Source organism: Urocitellus parryii, chromosome 8 (genome assembly GCF_045843805.1).
Source record: "Urocitellus parryii isolate mUroPar1 chromosome 8, mUroPar1.hap1, whole genome shotgun sequence".
In the NCBI taxonomy this organism is placed as follows: Eukaryota; Metazoa; Chordata; class Mammalia; order Rodentia; family Sciuridae; genus Urocitellus; species Urocitellus parryii.
Genome location: NC_135538.1, coordinates 61,645,045 through 61,658,782, shown reverse-complemented (window position 1 = coordinate 61,658,782; position 13,738 = coordinate 61,645,045). Strand labels below are relative to the sequence as shown.

General features: G+C 32.8%; 1 protein-coding gene across 3 annotated transcripts in view; it reads right to left on the bottom strand.

Annotated features, from left to right (window-relative positions):
* Positions 1-1,232: 1,232 nt before the first annotated feature.
* Positions 1,233-13,738, bottom strand: part of Usp45 (ubiquitin specific peptidase 45) — an 82,232-nt gene continuing 69,726 nt past the window's right edge. For 2 of the 3 annotated variants that reach the window (XM_026402529.2, XM_026402531.2), the window contains 4 exons: positions 12,945-13,042; positions 8,771-8,857; positions 5,549-5,702; positions 1,233-4,868 (listed from right to left, as the gene is read on the bottom strand). In XM_026402529.2, coding sequence (XP_026258314.1) covers positions 4,738-4,868; positions 5,549-5,702; positions 8,771-8,857; positions 12,945-13,042 — 470 coding nt within the window. In that variant the 3' untranslated portion in view covers positions 1,233-4,737. The remainder of the gene's footprint in view (positions 4,869-5,548; positions 5,703-8,770; positions 8,858-12,944; positions 13,043-13,738) is intronic. The other variant, XM_026402530.2, reaches the window with a different exon arrangement.

Below are 13,738 nucleotides of genomic sequence, written 5' to 3'. Positions count from 1 at the left end.
TAAAATATATATAAAAACTCTCCTCTCAGAGGATGGAGTCTGGGGTCACAGAGAACAACGTCCAGTCATGAACATATCCCCCAAACAGGACCCTGACACTATCTCCCATTCTTCCCCATTCTGGATTAGAAAATTGATTATGGACTATGGTTCCATCTTTTCCACCACCATTAAGCATGTAGAGAACAGAGCACATCATTTTGGTTTCTGGGTCTCCAGGTGAATGGGGGCAAAAGCCTGGTCTTAAGACGATAAAGTGTTGCATGGACAGGACTTCTGGGCAGTCCCTTGAACAGGAAGTCATTGTGTTCCATGTTTGGAAAAAGAGTGATCTGAGTATTTGGTGACCAGAAGGGTGGATTGTGGTAGACACCTCAGTAAACTCACACATCCTATCTCCTTTTCTACTGAGCCCATGGGATATTTCCTCTTTCCTATCTATCCTTTGTTGCAGTTAGGCAGAGTCATGTGACCAATTTTGTCCAAAATGAAGAACATAATCCCCAGTGCAAGACCTCTTAGCACTCTCTTCCCCTGCCACAGAGAAGAGACCTGGTGTTGAAATGGTGTTGCCAAAGACTGAATCAGCCTGCATTATAGTTACAAGTTGGAAAACAGTTGCCTTGCAGATTGCTTAGACTCACAGTAAACTTTAAGTGAGCAAAGAATAACTTGTTGTGTAATACTACTAAGAACAGGATTCATCATCATAACCCAGTCTATCCTAAAAAATAGAGGAATGCAAACATTTTGGACCATTTTGTGTGGCTGTAATTGAAAAAACTGTATGAAAATGGTTTCAGGGGTTACTTGAACCTCTGAAATTACATATCAAACAATAAAAGGGACACAAATGTCAAGATTTTCCTTCCCAACCTCTACATTGATAGAGAGAAGGCCCAGAGAGCTTCCTTGATTCTTTCGCCACGTGAGGAAACAGTGAGAAAACACTAAGAATCGAAAGTGTTCCTTCACGAGATCCTGAATCTGCTGACAACTTCATCTTGGACTTCCCAGCCTTTAGAATTGTAGAAAATTTCTGTTAATATGTCACCAGTTTATGATATTTTTAGCCCAAGGGACTAAAACACACGGAAGTACAATGTTGACAGATAAAGTATTCTGTTAATAACATGCAGTGCAAAAACTCCAAGACCAGTCTTGTAACATAAGATAAATAAGAATTTAATATTTATTATGATGTTTATACAGTAACAACAAAATAATGCTCAATAAATTACATAACTATTTTCTAAAAACACTGCAAAAAAAGTAAAGATAAAACAGTAGGAATGACATTATGAATTTAATACTCAAAATTTAAAATATAGTCCTATATATTTTAAACAGATTTGAACTGATAATTTCTACATGAACAAAAACATTTAAAATATAGAAATAGGTCTTTCTTAATAACGTACTAGACACTATCTAAAGGTTCAATTTTTATTGCACATTTTGGTTTAAGCTTATTTGATCATGTACCATGCAGAAAAATAAATTATGAAATAAAGAAAAATAGGGAGGATGTTACTTTGTACTACAAAAATTAGATGAGGGATAATACACTTCATTAATCTTCAGGAAATTTTATTTAACTATTGCATAAAACCACTGGTTAAAGTCATTACACATTCAAACTAAGAGCTATTAAATGTAGTAAAATAGCTCTGCTGGTACATAAACTATCCTTTTTGATACCAGTTATCATTCTCTTTAGTCAACTAAAGAGATTGTCTTCACATAAATTTTTTAAAATACTAAATGATAAAAACTTAGGTGTATATGTATATTTGGTTATGTCAAAATATTCACATAATTGGCACATAATCAAAATGTTATCGTTTTAAATATGGAAAAACTAGAAGGATCTGGGGCTAGACATACCCTGTAAACAACTTTCTAAACAGCTAGCAAACTTCTGTTTTACTTCACAAATGTATTCAGTCAACACTATGGTAGTTGTATTGAATGTAAACATTCTAATTTATTTATACTGTTTCCTGAGGTACCAGAAACTATTGTTATTACAGTAGTCTCACAATTTAATATCCCTGCAAATGTGCTTTGAAAAAATTCAAAATTAAAACAAAAATTTAAAAGTAGACTCAGACAGGCTCATCCCTGTAGTCCCAGAAATTCAGGAGACTGATGCAGGAGGACTGCAAGTTCAAGGCTAGCCTCAGCAACCTAGTGAGACCCTGACTCAAAATTAAAAATAAAAATGATTGGGGATATAGCTCAGTGTAGAGTGCCACTGGGTTCAATCCCCAGTACCTCCCCCAGGTCAACACACACAACAGGACTCATGGAATTCAGCATGCTCTATTACAAAAGCTACATTTAGGAAAGACCTAGGTTTCAAACTCAAGTTTTTTTCCTATTTTCAGATGACAAGAAAAAGGCATTTCATAAACTCCAGGCCATAAGAAAATAGATTTCAGAATTGGCTCATTTAATACTAAAGGAAATGAAAGTTACTGGTTAAATAATGTCTAAAATCTACATATATCCATCTTTCCATTTTAAAAGATAATAAAATAGTGTCATCACAGTACATGATCCATGGCAGGTACAGATGCCTCATCTAGATATCTATCTGAAACAAAAAAAGGATGCCTATCCAGTGAAAACAGTCAAAATGGCACTTAATAGTCAAAATGAATGAGGTGACATTATTTCATGGTGGGGACATTGCTTGTTGGCAACTGCTATTACCAAGATGGCTAATTCAAAAAAAGAAAAAATAAATTTAATATTTTTCAAAAAATCATTGCTCTGGTAATAATATCTTCATCGTTAATGGATTACAACTAAATAGAAAATACTAAAAACTTCTTTTACACAACAAATTGATCCTACTAACAAAAATGTATTTCTCCATTGAAAAAAATTATACTATTAGACAGGTGCAGGGGTACACACCTATAATCCAACAGCTCAGGAGGCTGAGGCAGGAGGATTGTGAGTTCAAAGCCAGCCTCAGCAAAAGTGAGGTACTAAGCAACTTGGTGAGACCCTGTTTCTCAATAAAATACAGAAAATAGGGCTGGGGTTGTGACTCAATGGCTGAGTGCTCCTGAATTCAATCCCAGTACCCCCGCCTAACAAAAAAAAATTTACTACTGAAATTTCAACAGCTTAAAAACAGATTTTATGCAATGACATTTTAAAGCTCTTCATTTTGTATACCACCACCATTTTTAACACTAACTCTAATTCCATTCAATCATGTATCAAAAGGTAGCACTAGTAACCTTGATAATGTACACTTACATCTTAAAAAAAAGGTCAGTCTTGGTAAAATATTTCTACACATTATCTACAGCCACTATTCCTATCCTTTTTTCCTTTCTTAAAAAAAAAATATCCGACACTTGCCTATATATCATTCATTGGCACTAATGATTAGGATGCTAGAACCATGAAATTATGTTTTGATTCAATAATATGACACTGAAGTTGCCATGATTTTTTGAAATTTAAGCCTGAATAATAGTAATATTTTCATACTAAGTTTTTAAAGCTTGATAATTTGTGTTCTAGAGATGGGGGAGGTACTGCATTTTTGCTGTTAATTATTTAAAAGAGAACAGAAGTGCCAGCCCTGTGCCTCATTAAAGTAAAAACTAAATATACCTGAACTTTTAAAAGATGTTTGTTAAAGACCAAAAAAAAAAAATGTGGGGGTTTCTTTATACCCCCAGACCATGTTTAATATTTACTTAAATACAAAAATAGAATGTGTTCCTTGTTAAGTATAAGAATTCTCTATTATGCACAAACATAATTTGCTAATTTATATTTCAAAGACATCCAATGATCAAAAACGGATTATCAACTTCTGTTTATAAATTCTCCACGTCAGTTATCTACAATTATATTTTGATCTTGGCCAGAAACTTGCAAATTATGTTTAACTCTATCATGAATAAGCTGTAAATGGTTTGTTTATAAAATGTTTCAATATTCCCCAAACCTCAAAGCTATAAGCTAATCAACACATTATTTGTAAACCCACACTGCCAAAATTACAGTGATACCTTTTTATATGGCTAAATTATATAAAATATGACAAAGTAACTATGTTATATTAGATATTACTTCATATAGTTATGGCAATGTTTTCTAAACAATAATACACATATGCCACTAGACAGCCCTGAGATGATTTTAAGTGGTGTAGTACATGGATGAGTAATTTTTCCTTAATAGTTTTAAATTTATTTTAATGTTTATTAGAAAAAATAAGTACATAAAATGTGAAATATGATTGCTCAAAACAAAACCATGGTTTAAAAAGGCTAAAACATTTTTTTTTAAATTAGTAAATATAGCACAGTATATGTTACATGAGATCCGGAAAGTGGTAATGCATTTAGGAAACACTATATTAAGGAATGATTTGATTTAGCTAGTATTATTTCTGAATGTTTGTAATAATGAGCCATATCAGAAAGGGACTTCCTCAACCACTAAAAATTTTGATTATTTTGTCCCTAAAGACAAATATTTTTTTAAAAAAGTTCTTTACATTTAAAAATATGAATTTGAAAGCACAGAGTAAATTTAGTTTACTTTAAAAGGATTCACCAAAATGGTGAAAAAGTTAAGGAGTATTGAGTGACATGCTATTCCAATGTAAAAGAGAAGACTAAAGGCACATTACATATTATGGTTACCACTGCAGCATTCAAATAAAAGTGAGCTAAGTAATCACTGCCATTAAACAAATCATTACAATATTCTTTCATAAAAAAGAAGATAAGCTTGTGCACTAAGTGCTCTCGATTCTGGAACCACCTGCACATAAGTGTCACTAACATGGACCCACTGGCCTCCTGATTCACTATCTGGTTCTTTCAAACCTAACAAAAAAAAAAAGAAGTAGTAGTAAAATTTTACAGTAAGCATGTTTTGTGTTCTCTAAATATAAACAGCAACATGTTCATTATAAAGTACACTTATCTACTGGCAGATTTTATTCTCGGATTCTGTTTCCTCTTGCATTAAACATTTTCCACAATGAACCAATTCTTTCAAAGCATGAGTTTTATAATTAATTATCCTCAGTTAACAGAACTTTAATTTAAATATCTAGCAAAATATTAGCCTTGTAAATACTTAATTGCTCAGAGAAAAGAATCATTTTCACTGAAAAAGGGAAGGAGCTAAAGTTAATTTGATGATCCATAAGTAAAGCCAGCAAATTTCCAACTCCTACTGTATTCTGAGGACCAGGTGGGTCTTCAAAAAACTTGGGTACTGTTAAGTAAAATAGTAATTCTACTGCAATACATGATGATTCAAAACCTTGAAAACTATGTGTCACTTCGTATCACCTAAGAGTATAGTCTTTTTTAATTTTTTAAAAAAGAGTATAGTCTTATGATAATTAAGATTTTCAAATTATCTAAACACTCTTAAGACCTAACTTGCATTAAACATTGATAAAGTGAATTCACCTGAGGTAATATCTTACTCCTTCCAAAAAAGAAATAGTAAATTACCTTACTTTTAAGAATAGAAAATACTTAATATGGCATACCAGGTACATTTTTCTTTCCGGTGATATGTTCCAATAATTTCCTGGAGGGTACTCTCACTTTCACATAAGCAGTGTAATGCCCTCCTCTCATTGAGCCACTGTGTTCCACTATGCCATAGAGACCATAGAGAACTTTGTCTCCCACACTTACATTCTTTTAAAGGAAGGAAAAACAAATTAGTAATATTTAATGAAATATTCTTATAAGAAAAGGTAAATATATATCCCACTTAAAATAAGAGAAATGCATTATTAAAACTACACTGAGTTATTTCCCCTATACCTATTAAGCTGGCAAAAATGCAAAAGCTTGATAAGATTCTCTGTTGGCTGGTTTGCAGGGAAAAAGACTGCTTGCTGAGAAGTTGCATGGGGGAATATGAATGGGTCCACCCTTAGGCAAGGATATTTCATGTTATATAGCTAAGTTACATATGTATTACTGTTGGATTCATCAATTCTGCTTCTAGGACTGTATCCCAGGTACATAAGAAAAAATATAAAAAGACATATACCAGACTATTAGTTGCAGGATTATGTGTAATATCAAAAGACTGACGTAGACTCAAATGTCCATAATTAAGAAATGGTTGAATAAATTATGATGCATCCAATCCAATTCTGCTTCAAAAATGGAGTGCCAGCCTGGAGAGTAGCTCAGTGCTAGAGCATGTGTTTAGTATTCACAAAGCCCTGAGTTTAATACCCAGGAAAGAAAGAAAAGAAAGAAGAAAGGGGAGGAGGGAGAAGAAAGTGCATACTATCTCTAAATACTGCTATGAAATAATCTCCATGATGTAATGTTAAAAATAAAGTAGAAAACAAGGACACATGGTGTAAACTACCATTATTTAAGGGGGGGGGATGCAAATATGCATACCCATCTGCTTATATTTTAAAACGAAAGTAAAACATAATTTAACATGTTAATCTATAAAAGGAGGGAATAAACAGGTGAAATGGATTAATTTTATCTTGTTTAGTACATTTGATACACTTGGCTTGGGAATTATGTAAATATTTTATTTAAATATTAAACAAAATTAAATTTTAAAAAGTAAACACTAAGCAAGGAAATTTGAAAATACACAAATGAACAATATATTCAGTTAATGGCATAATCCATAAAGAGAGAACACTAGGGTCATGTCACGAGAATCCAGAAGCCAACTTGAAGTGATTTTCAGTGGTCAGATATGGGCACAATAGACTGGATACACTAGATCATGATTAAAAAGAACAATGTAATGAATTGGCACATATGTATTTAAATCCATGAATCCATAATCAGAATATTGTAATTTAATCACAGTTTGAGGAAATAACTAATGAAACAATTCATTATTTTGAAAAAATGATTTAGAAAGAATCAAACATTTATCCTGCCTTTTCTATAACAATTATACCATAAGACAACTAAACAGAAGAAAGGAATTTCTCTTTACATATTCAAGCTAATAAATTAAAAAAAAAATTCAAATTAAAATACCACCATTCTGTAATTCTTAATGAACTCATGGATCTAGTATTGAGCATTACTGGTTGCTAATATCACACAAAGATGAATAATTGATATGCTGTGCTTCCTGACAAAAGAACAGAACAATCCCTATAAAATAGCCTTACCAGAAATGGTGGGGGAGGGGGGTTGCTATTAAATGTGAATTATATTCAGCCCTCTCTAGGTCTAACTACCTATCTGTAAAAATAAAAATGACAAGGGTAACAATCATAAAAATATCAATTATGGGAAATTCCAAGAAAGATGATCTGGTTTCTGTAACAAACTACGAGAGAGGAGACAGGCAGGAGAGGAAACACTACCCATTGAAAATATTGAGGATATAGCTCAGCTGGTAGAGTGCTTGCCTCGAATGCACAAGGCCCGGGGTTCAAGCCCCAGCACCAAAAACAAAAACAAGACAAAACAAAATAAAAAAACACCCTAAAACAAAAACAAAAAAACAAAACAAAACAAAACTTTGCCATGTCTTAAAAGACATCATTCATTCATAACTTATGGGCCTTATTTGGTTATCAATTCATTCTAAAAAATCAGATTTGAAATAGTTGGAAATATGAAGATTAGATGATTGAAGAAATTACAATAAATGATACTGTGATTATGTCAAAAAGGATAGGGAGCATGTCTTTCCTTTTAGAGATACTTAATAAAATATTTATGGATTAAATGTTAACAACAGAGAAGAACATAAAGGAACATGTGGATGGGGGAGGACCTGCCATAAGGTTTTAGGGCTGGGCACTGGAGGTTCACTGTACTCTTCCGACTACTTTTGTGTATGTTAAAAATTCACAATAGGCACTTTAAAAATGTCATTTTGGGGGGGGGGGTACTGGGAATTGGATCCAGAGGCACTTTACTGCTGAGCCACACAACCCCAGCCCCTCTTTATTTTTTATTTTGAAACAGGGTCGCACTAAGTTACAATCTCAACCTCCTGAGTCACTGGGATTATAGGCATGTGCCACTGGACCTGGTTTGTACCCATAAATTTAACACAGAGGTCTGAGATGTAACTCAGTGGCAGAGCACTTGCCCACCATGTGCAAGACCCTGAATTTGATCCCTAGTACCCCAAGTTAAAAAAAAAAAAGCAAAAAGCTTACTAAATTTCATTATTATTTACCACATTACCAATTTTTAGGAATATTAAGTATTAATAGCTGCAGATAGGTATCCCACAGCAGATAAACTAGACTCATTGGAAAATTGCATTTAAAATATTTTTGTTTTGATTGGTCAATGTACTAAAAATATTAACTTCAAAAAGCATTCTACTACATAACCACAAAACCTGAACAGGACATTATGTTACCCTATAATAGTTTGGTTCCCATTAGTAATCAATTTTATCTCAACAATTCTTACATGTACACACAAGCAATTATTAAACATTGTTTTCTATACCTAATAAGGTATGAACAATTTTGAAGTATTATACACAGCTGACAAGTACAGCTTTGAGCTTTGCGATTATCATGCCTCATGCTCAAAGGACAGAAGTCAGATTCAGTGTATTAAATGAAAAAAAATTACTGGTTTACCTTCATTATTAAAATTTCCTTTCAGAGGAGCAGCTTATTTTTAAAATGACAACAACAAAAACAAAAAGTGCAAAAGCATGGCCTAATAAACAAAACAGATATGCTTTAAAGCATATTATTTGCAGGTCAGTTAAATAACTTAATATACTGTACCTTACAAGCAGCAGAACAGAATGGTGCTAAATCAAGCGTAAGTGGAAAATCTACATGTCTGTTTACTTTACGAAGACTCAAGCCAGCCTTAAAAATACCAAAAACAAAATTTTAATACAACTTAATTAGCTCTAAAGACTGGGTTAATTAAAATACCAAAAGGAATTCTAGAAGTTATTTTTTTTCATATAGATAAACAAACGTGACTAATCAAGAGTCCAAAATTCATATGACTAAGTTAAAAATCAGGTTTTCATACATTGCTACTGAAAAGAGTACTCATTTACATGGAGATTTTTACCATGAACAATAAGGGAAATGATTACTTTCACTGTGGCTTATCAACACTTATGGAAAAATAAATTTAATGTGTTAAATGTTAAGCTACTAACATATATGCTTTCATGAAAATGTATCCAACTGAAGAGTCAAATCCCTGGTATTCTGGGCCTAATTCAATGACTTGTTAACAGTGAACTTGCCTCCAAACAACCTCATTTAGGTGAATGCTGAAAACAAGTATAAACTGATTATATTATGTCCTTTTCTAAAATTCAGTAAGTTTTATTTTTAAAATTCAATAATATTCATTTGCTAAAAAAGAAAAAAAAACCTGAGCACTTGAAACATTTATCAGTAAAAGTAAATGTAATATATATAAATCAAAATAAATCTTCATGTTTTTAAATAAGCTCTACCTCTTTTTATGTTTTTAATTTCCAAAACCAAACCTTGCAAAATGTATGCCTGGCATTATAAAATGGTAATAAAACAAGCTGATAGACTACAGAATATATTGGGTAGGAGACCTATAAATGGACACTATTGGAATGAGAAAATACTTAAATCTGAACGGTCTAGATAGACTCTCTAATAGACACCTCCTTTCACACAGGACTTTCATGACTTTGGTTTTTCCATTGCAAATCACATAATTTCACTGTTGATCTGCTTATTTCTTGTTTTTCTTTAAAGTAAGAAATAAGATTATTTGGTTATTTTTTGGAAAATATAACCAATAACTGATTTGTTTTTGTTTTTTCAAATGATCTTTAGAAAGTTCAACATGATATCTGACATAAAATTTTATGAGGTCGTATCTCAAGAATAAATATTTGAGGCTGGGGGTATAGCTCAGTTGGTAGAGTGTTTGCCTCACATGCAACAAGGCCCTGGGTTGAATCCCCAGCACGCCCCCCCCACACACACACGCACACTAAATATTTGATCTACTTTTAATTATTTTTTCTCATTTTTAATCAGGTGACATTTATAATTTTCCAATACATGTACTGAAATTGTTTCAAGTTTTTGTATCCTCCACAATCAGGACTTCACTGCTGAAAAACCATCCCATATAGAAGATATTTTGTAAAGGCTTTTAATATTAGATGAATCTTTTCATAGAGGATAATTTTTGAAAAATATCTAGCCTTATACTTGGGCATATGCGCTCTTCTGACTTTAAAATTTTTAATAGAATGAGACACAATATTTTCCTCATGTCATTAACATATAAATCTGATGATTCATATACTGGATACCAAAGTTAGGCCTTGAACCTGTCATAATCTATATAAGTGGTATAAGTAATTTTGTGTATATCTCTATTTCCTTGCAAGGGGTTCTTAGAAGTGAAATTACTTAAGAGTATTTTTATTCAAACACTGATTCAAATCATTTCTAATGTTCTTGATATCCATTACTAATTTACTTTTCAGAGGGTGTTATCAATTTATGTGCCCACTGTTTAACAATGAGAATGCATATATCCCACTCCGTCCATATCGGCACTACTGTATCTTTGCTAATTTGAACACACTAAAAAAGCGAATCTGTCATTTTACTTTGTATTTCTTTTGCTATGAACAATGAACCTATTTTTAATGTCTTGGAATCTGTACATCTTCTAGAACTGTCAACTGATATTTTTTATACATGTTACTGTTAGGGATATTTTCTAGCTAGTCTTTAAGAGCTATTTACATACTTACAATGTTAATCATTGGAATGTTTATGACAAAGACATCTATCCAGTTTGAGATTCGCCTTTCAGTATTGTGAAAGATTCTAATATTATAGAGAAATAGACTTTAAGAGAAACTAGAAACAGAGACATTACTTAGAGATTGTGCTCCCTACAATTCTCAATCCTTGGAAATTAGAATATGGCTTTGCAGATATTATGTTTCACTTGAGAACAAGAAGGGTCTGAGATGTTCATAAATATTTCCCTTTATGCACATGAATTTTCTAAGTTGTTCTTAAAGAGGGATTAAATACCAAATATAAAATAGCTATAGTACACTGTGAAATTAGCATCTACAATCCAAAATGATCCTCTCTTGTTCACAGAATCACTGCAGATGCAACCCTTCTGCTAGACATTCTTTTGCTTCTGTTCTCCATGGCCATTTCTATAACTTTGGCTATAGAGAATCAAAAACTTAATCTAATCTTTCTATAGACAGAAGTAGGGTCAGAGAAAAATCTTTTCCTGCCCCCTGAAATATTCAGTCAAAACTCTCAATCCAGGCTTGGGTTGTGACTCAGTGAGTGTATGATCAGAATGTGCAATGTCCTGGGTGTGTTCTGTGTGTGTCTGTCTGTCTGTCTGTCTGTCTCTGTCTCTCTCTCTCTCTCTCTCTCTCTCTCTCTCACACACACACACACACACACCTCAATATTTTTCCTTAAAGATTTCTTTCATGAGTTTTACACTTAGGAAGTCTTTCACACAGATGTCAGATCAAATACTCATTTTTTCTAGTCTTTTTAATAATTTGCTTGATGCATTAAAAATATATCTGAAAATCTGGGCTGAGGTTGTGGTACAGTGCTTGCCTAGCATGATGTGTGAGGCACTGGGTTCAATTCTTAGCACACATATAAATTAATAAATAAATAAAGATCCATCACCAAATAAAAAAATTTAAAATATATATATGGGTATATGATACAAAGTTCTAATTATGTATTTTCCAAAGAAGCATTTTCCCTAAATCTTTTACTGAACAAATCTAGAATCATAATAGCTTTAAATTATACTCATGTTTTATTTTTGACATTTCCAACTAAACTCCTTTAACTACTATAATATTTTAACTTATTCATTTTCCAGAGAAATTTAAAAATAACTTTCAAAATGCAAAAACAATCCTCTTGAGAAAAGACACTGAATTAAAAACCACAAATAATTAGACAAAAACCTAACACATTGAAAGTATTTAAATTGGGATGGGCTTGGTGGCACCTGCCTATAATCCCAGCCACTCCAGAGTCTGAAGCAAGAAAATTGCAAGTTCAAGGCCAGCCTTGGCAACTTAGGAAGACACTAGATCAAAATAAAAACAAATTAAAAAAAAAAAAAGAGCTGTGGACGTAGCTGAGTGATAAGAGTGCCCTTGAGTTCAGTAACTAGTACTGCAAAAGAAGAAAAAAAATTTAAACTGGACACTAGTGTGTAGCTATAATTCTAGCTACATGGGAGAGTGAGGCAGGAGAATCTCAAGTTTGAGGCCAACCTAATCAACAGAGCAAGAACACATCTCAAAAAACAAAAACTACAACAACAACAACAAAAAAGAAAATTATTTTGCCTCCCATTATGAAGTTCTAAAAGTGTAGGACCTGCCTTGGAGCCATTCTTTATATTCCCAGCCAACACCGACAGCCAGGAACCCTTTCAGTGTGATCAGAAGAGCTCAGAAAGTTGAGTGTACTTTACTACTGTTCTGCTTATAAATATGTTTATTAAAACTTATTTTCTATCACACATACACATACCAATCATAGACATAACTAAGGGTCCTACTGTCTAAATCTTCAAGTACTACAAATTAAACAATTTTAATCAGAAAAGTCTTGTAAACCATTATGGCTAAACTAGTAGGAAATCCTATGTGGCAATTTTTAAAAAAAAATTTTTAAAGTTGTAAATGGACACAATATCTTCATTTTATTTTGTATTTTTATGTGGAGCTGAGGATCGAACCCAGTGCCTCACATGTGCGAGGCAACTGCTCTACCACTTAGCTACAACCCCAACCCCACATGGCAAATTTTTAAACTCAGTAAGTTACTCTCTAATCTTTGACAATATTCCCCAAAACACAGGACTCCACAAAACACCTAATGAAAATGAATGACTAGAGTTCTACAAAAGGACTTTTACCTGATGGAATCTTTTAAGATGGAGAATTAGAATAGCTGGAGCAGCAGAAATAAGCAATTGCTTCCTGGCATTAGTATAAACTCCTTCTGCTTTCTTTTCTGCATAAAATGCAACAAATTTATTTGTAAAAATTCCACATTATATATTACCTATAATATAACAAGAATTTATATAGCAACATCATACCATTTTGTTTTAAGTGTTAAGAAACTGGACTTCTGATTACAGGGTACCTCTCTATTCCTTTCCATAACTCCACTGAGATGAAAGTAAAGATGTATGTTTGTTTGTTTGTTAAGGCATAAAGTCTGGAAGAGGTGGCACAAGAAAATTTTGGATGCTAGAATGCTAGTTACTTATTGTTAGTAGCCCCTTCCAGCCAAATACCACCAGAAGCACCTATAATTTTAAAAGCCGAGTCTATTACTCATTGCAGCAAAGAGAGAACACACAACATGGCAAATCACGGGGCATAAGAAAGGACTTATGACAAGATTTAAATATGGGCAATCGCATATTTAACTTGAATTAATTTAAGTTGGTACTTCTTACTTCTCCCATCCAGCCATTTTTTTTAATTACTAGTGTACTAAGCCTGTCTTTATTCTTATACTTTGGATCAAGAGTTTTTTTGTTTTTTTTTTTTTAAACCATAAAGGGACAACCCATTCCAGGGCGAGCTAAATCCTGGAAACAGTAAAACAATTTAAGCTCACCTTTCATGTGCAAACTAACCAAGCCCATATACCAACAACAACATCCTTTATTGAGCTCTCACACTCTGGGCTACTCAG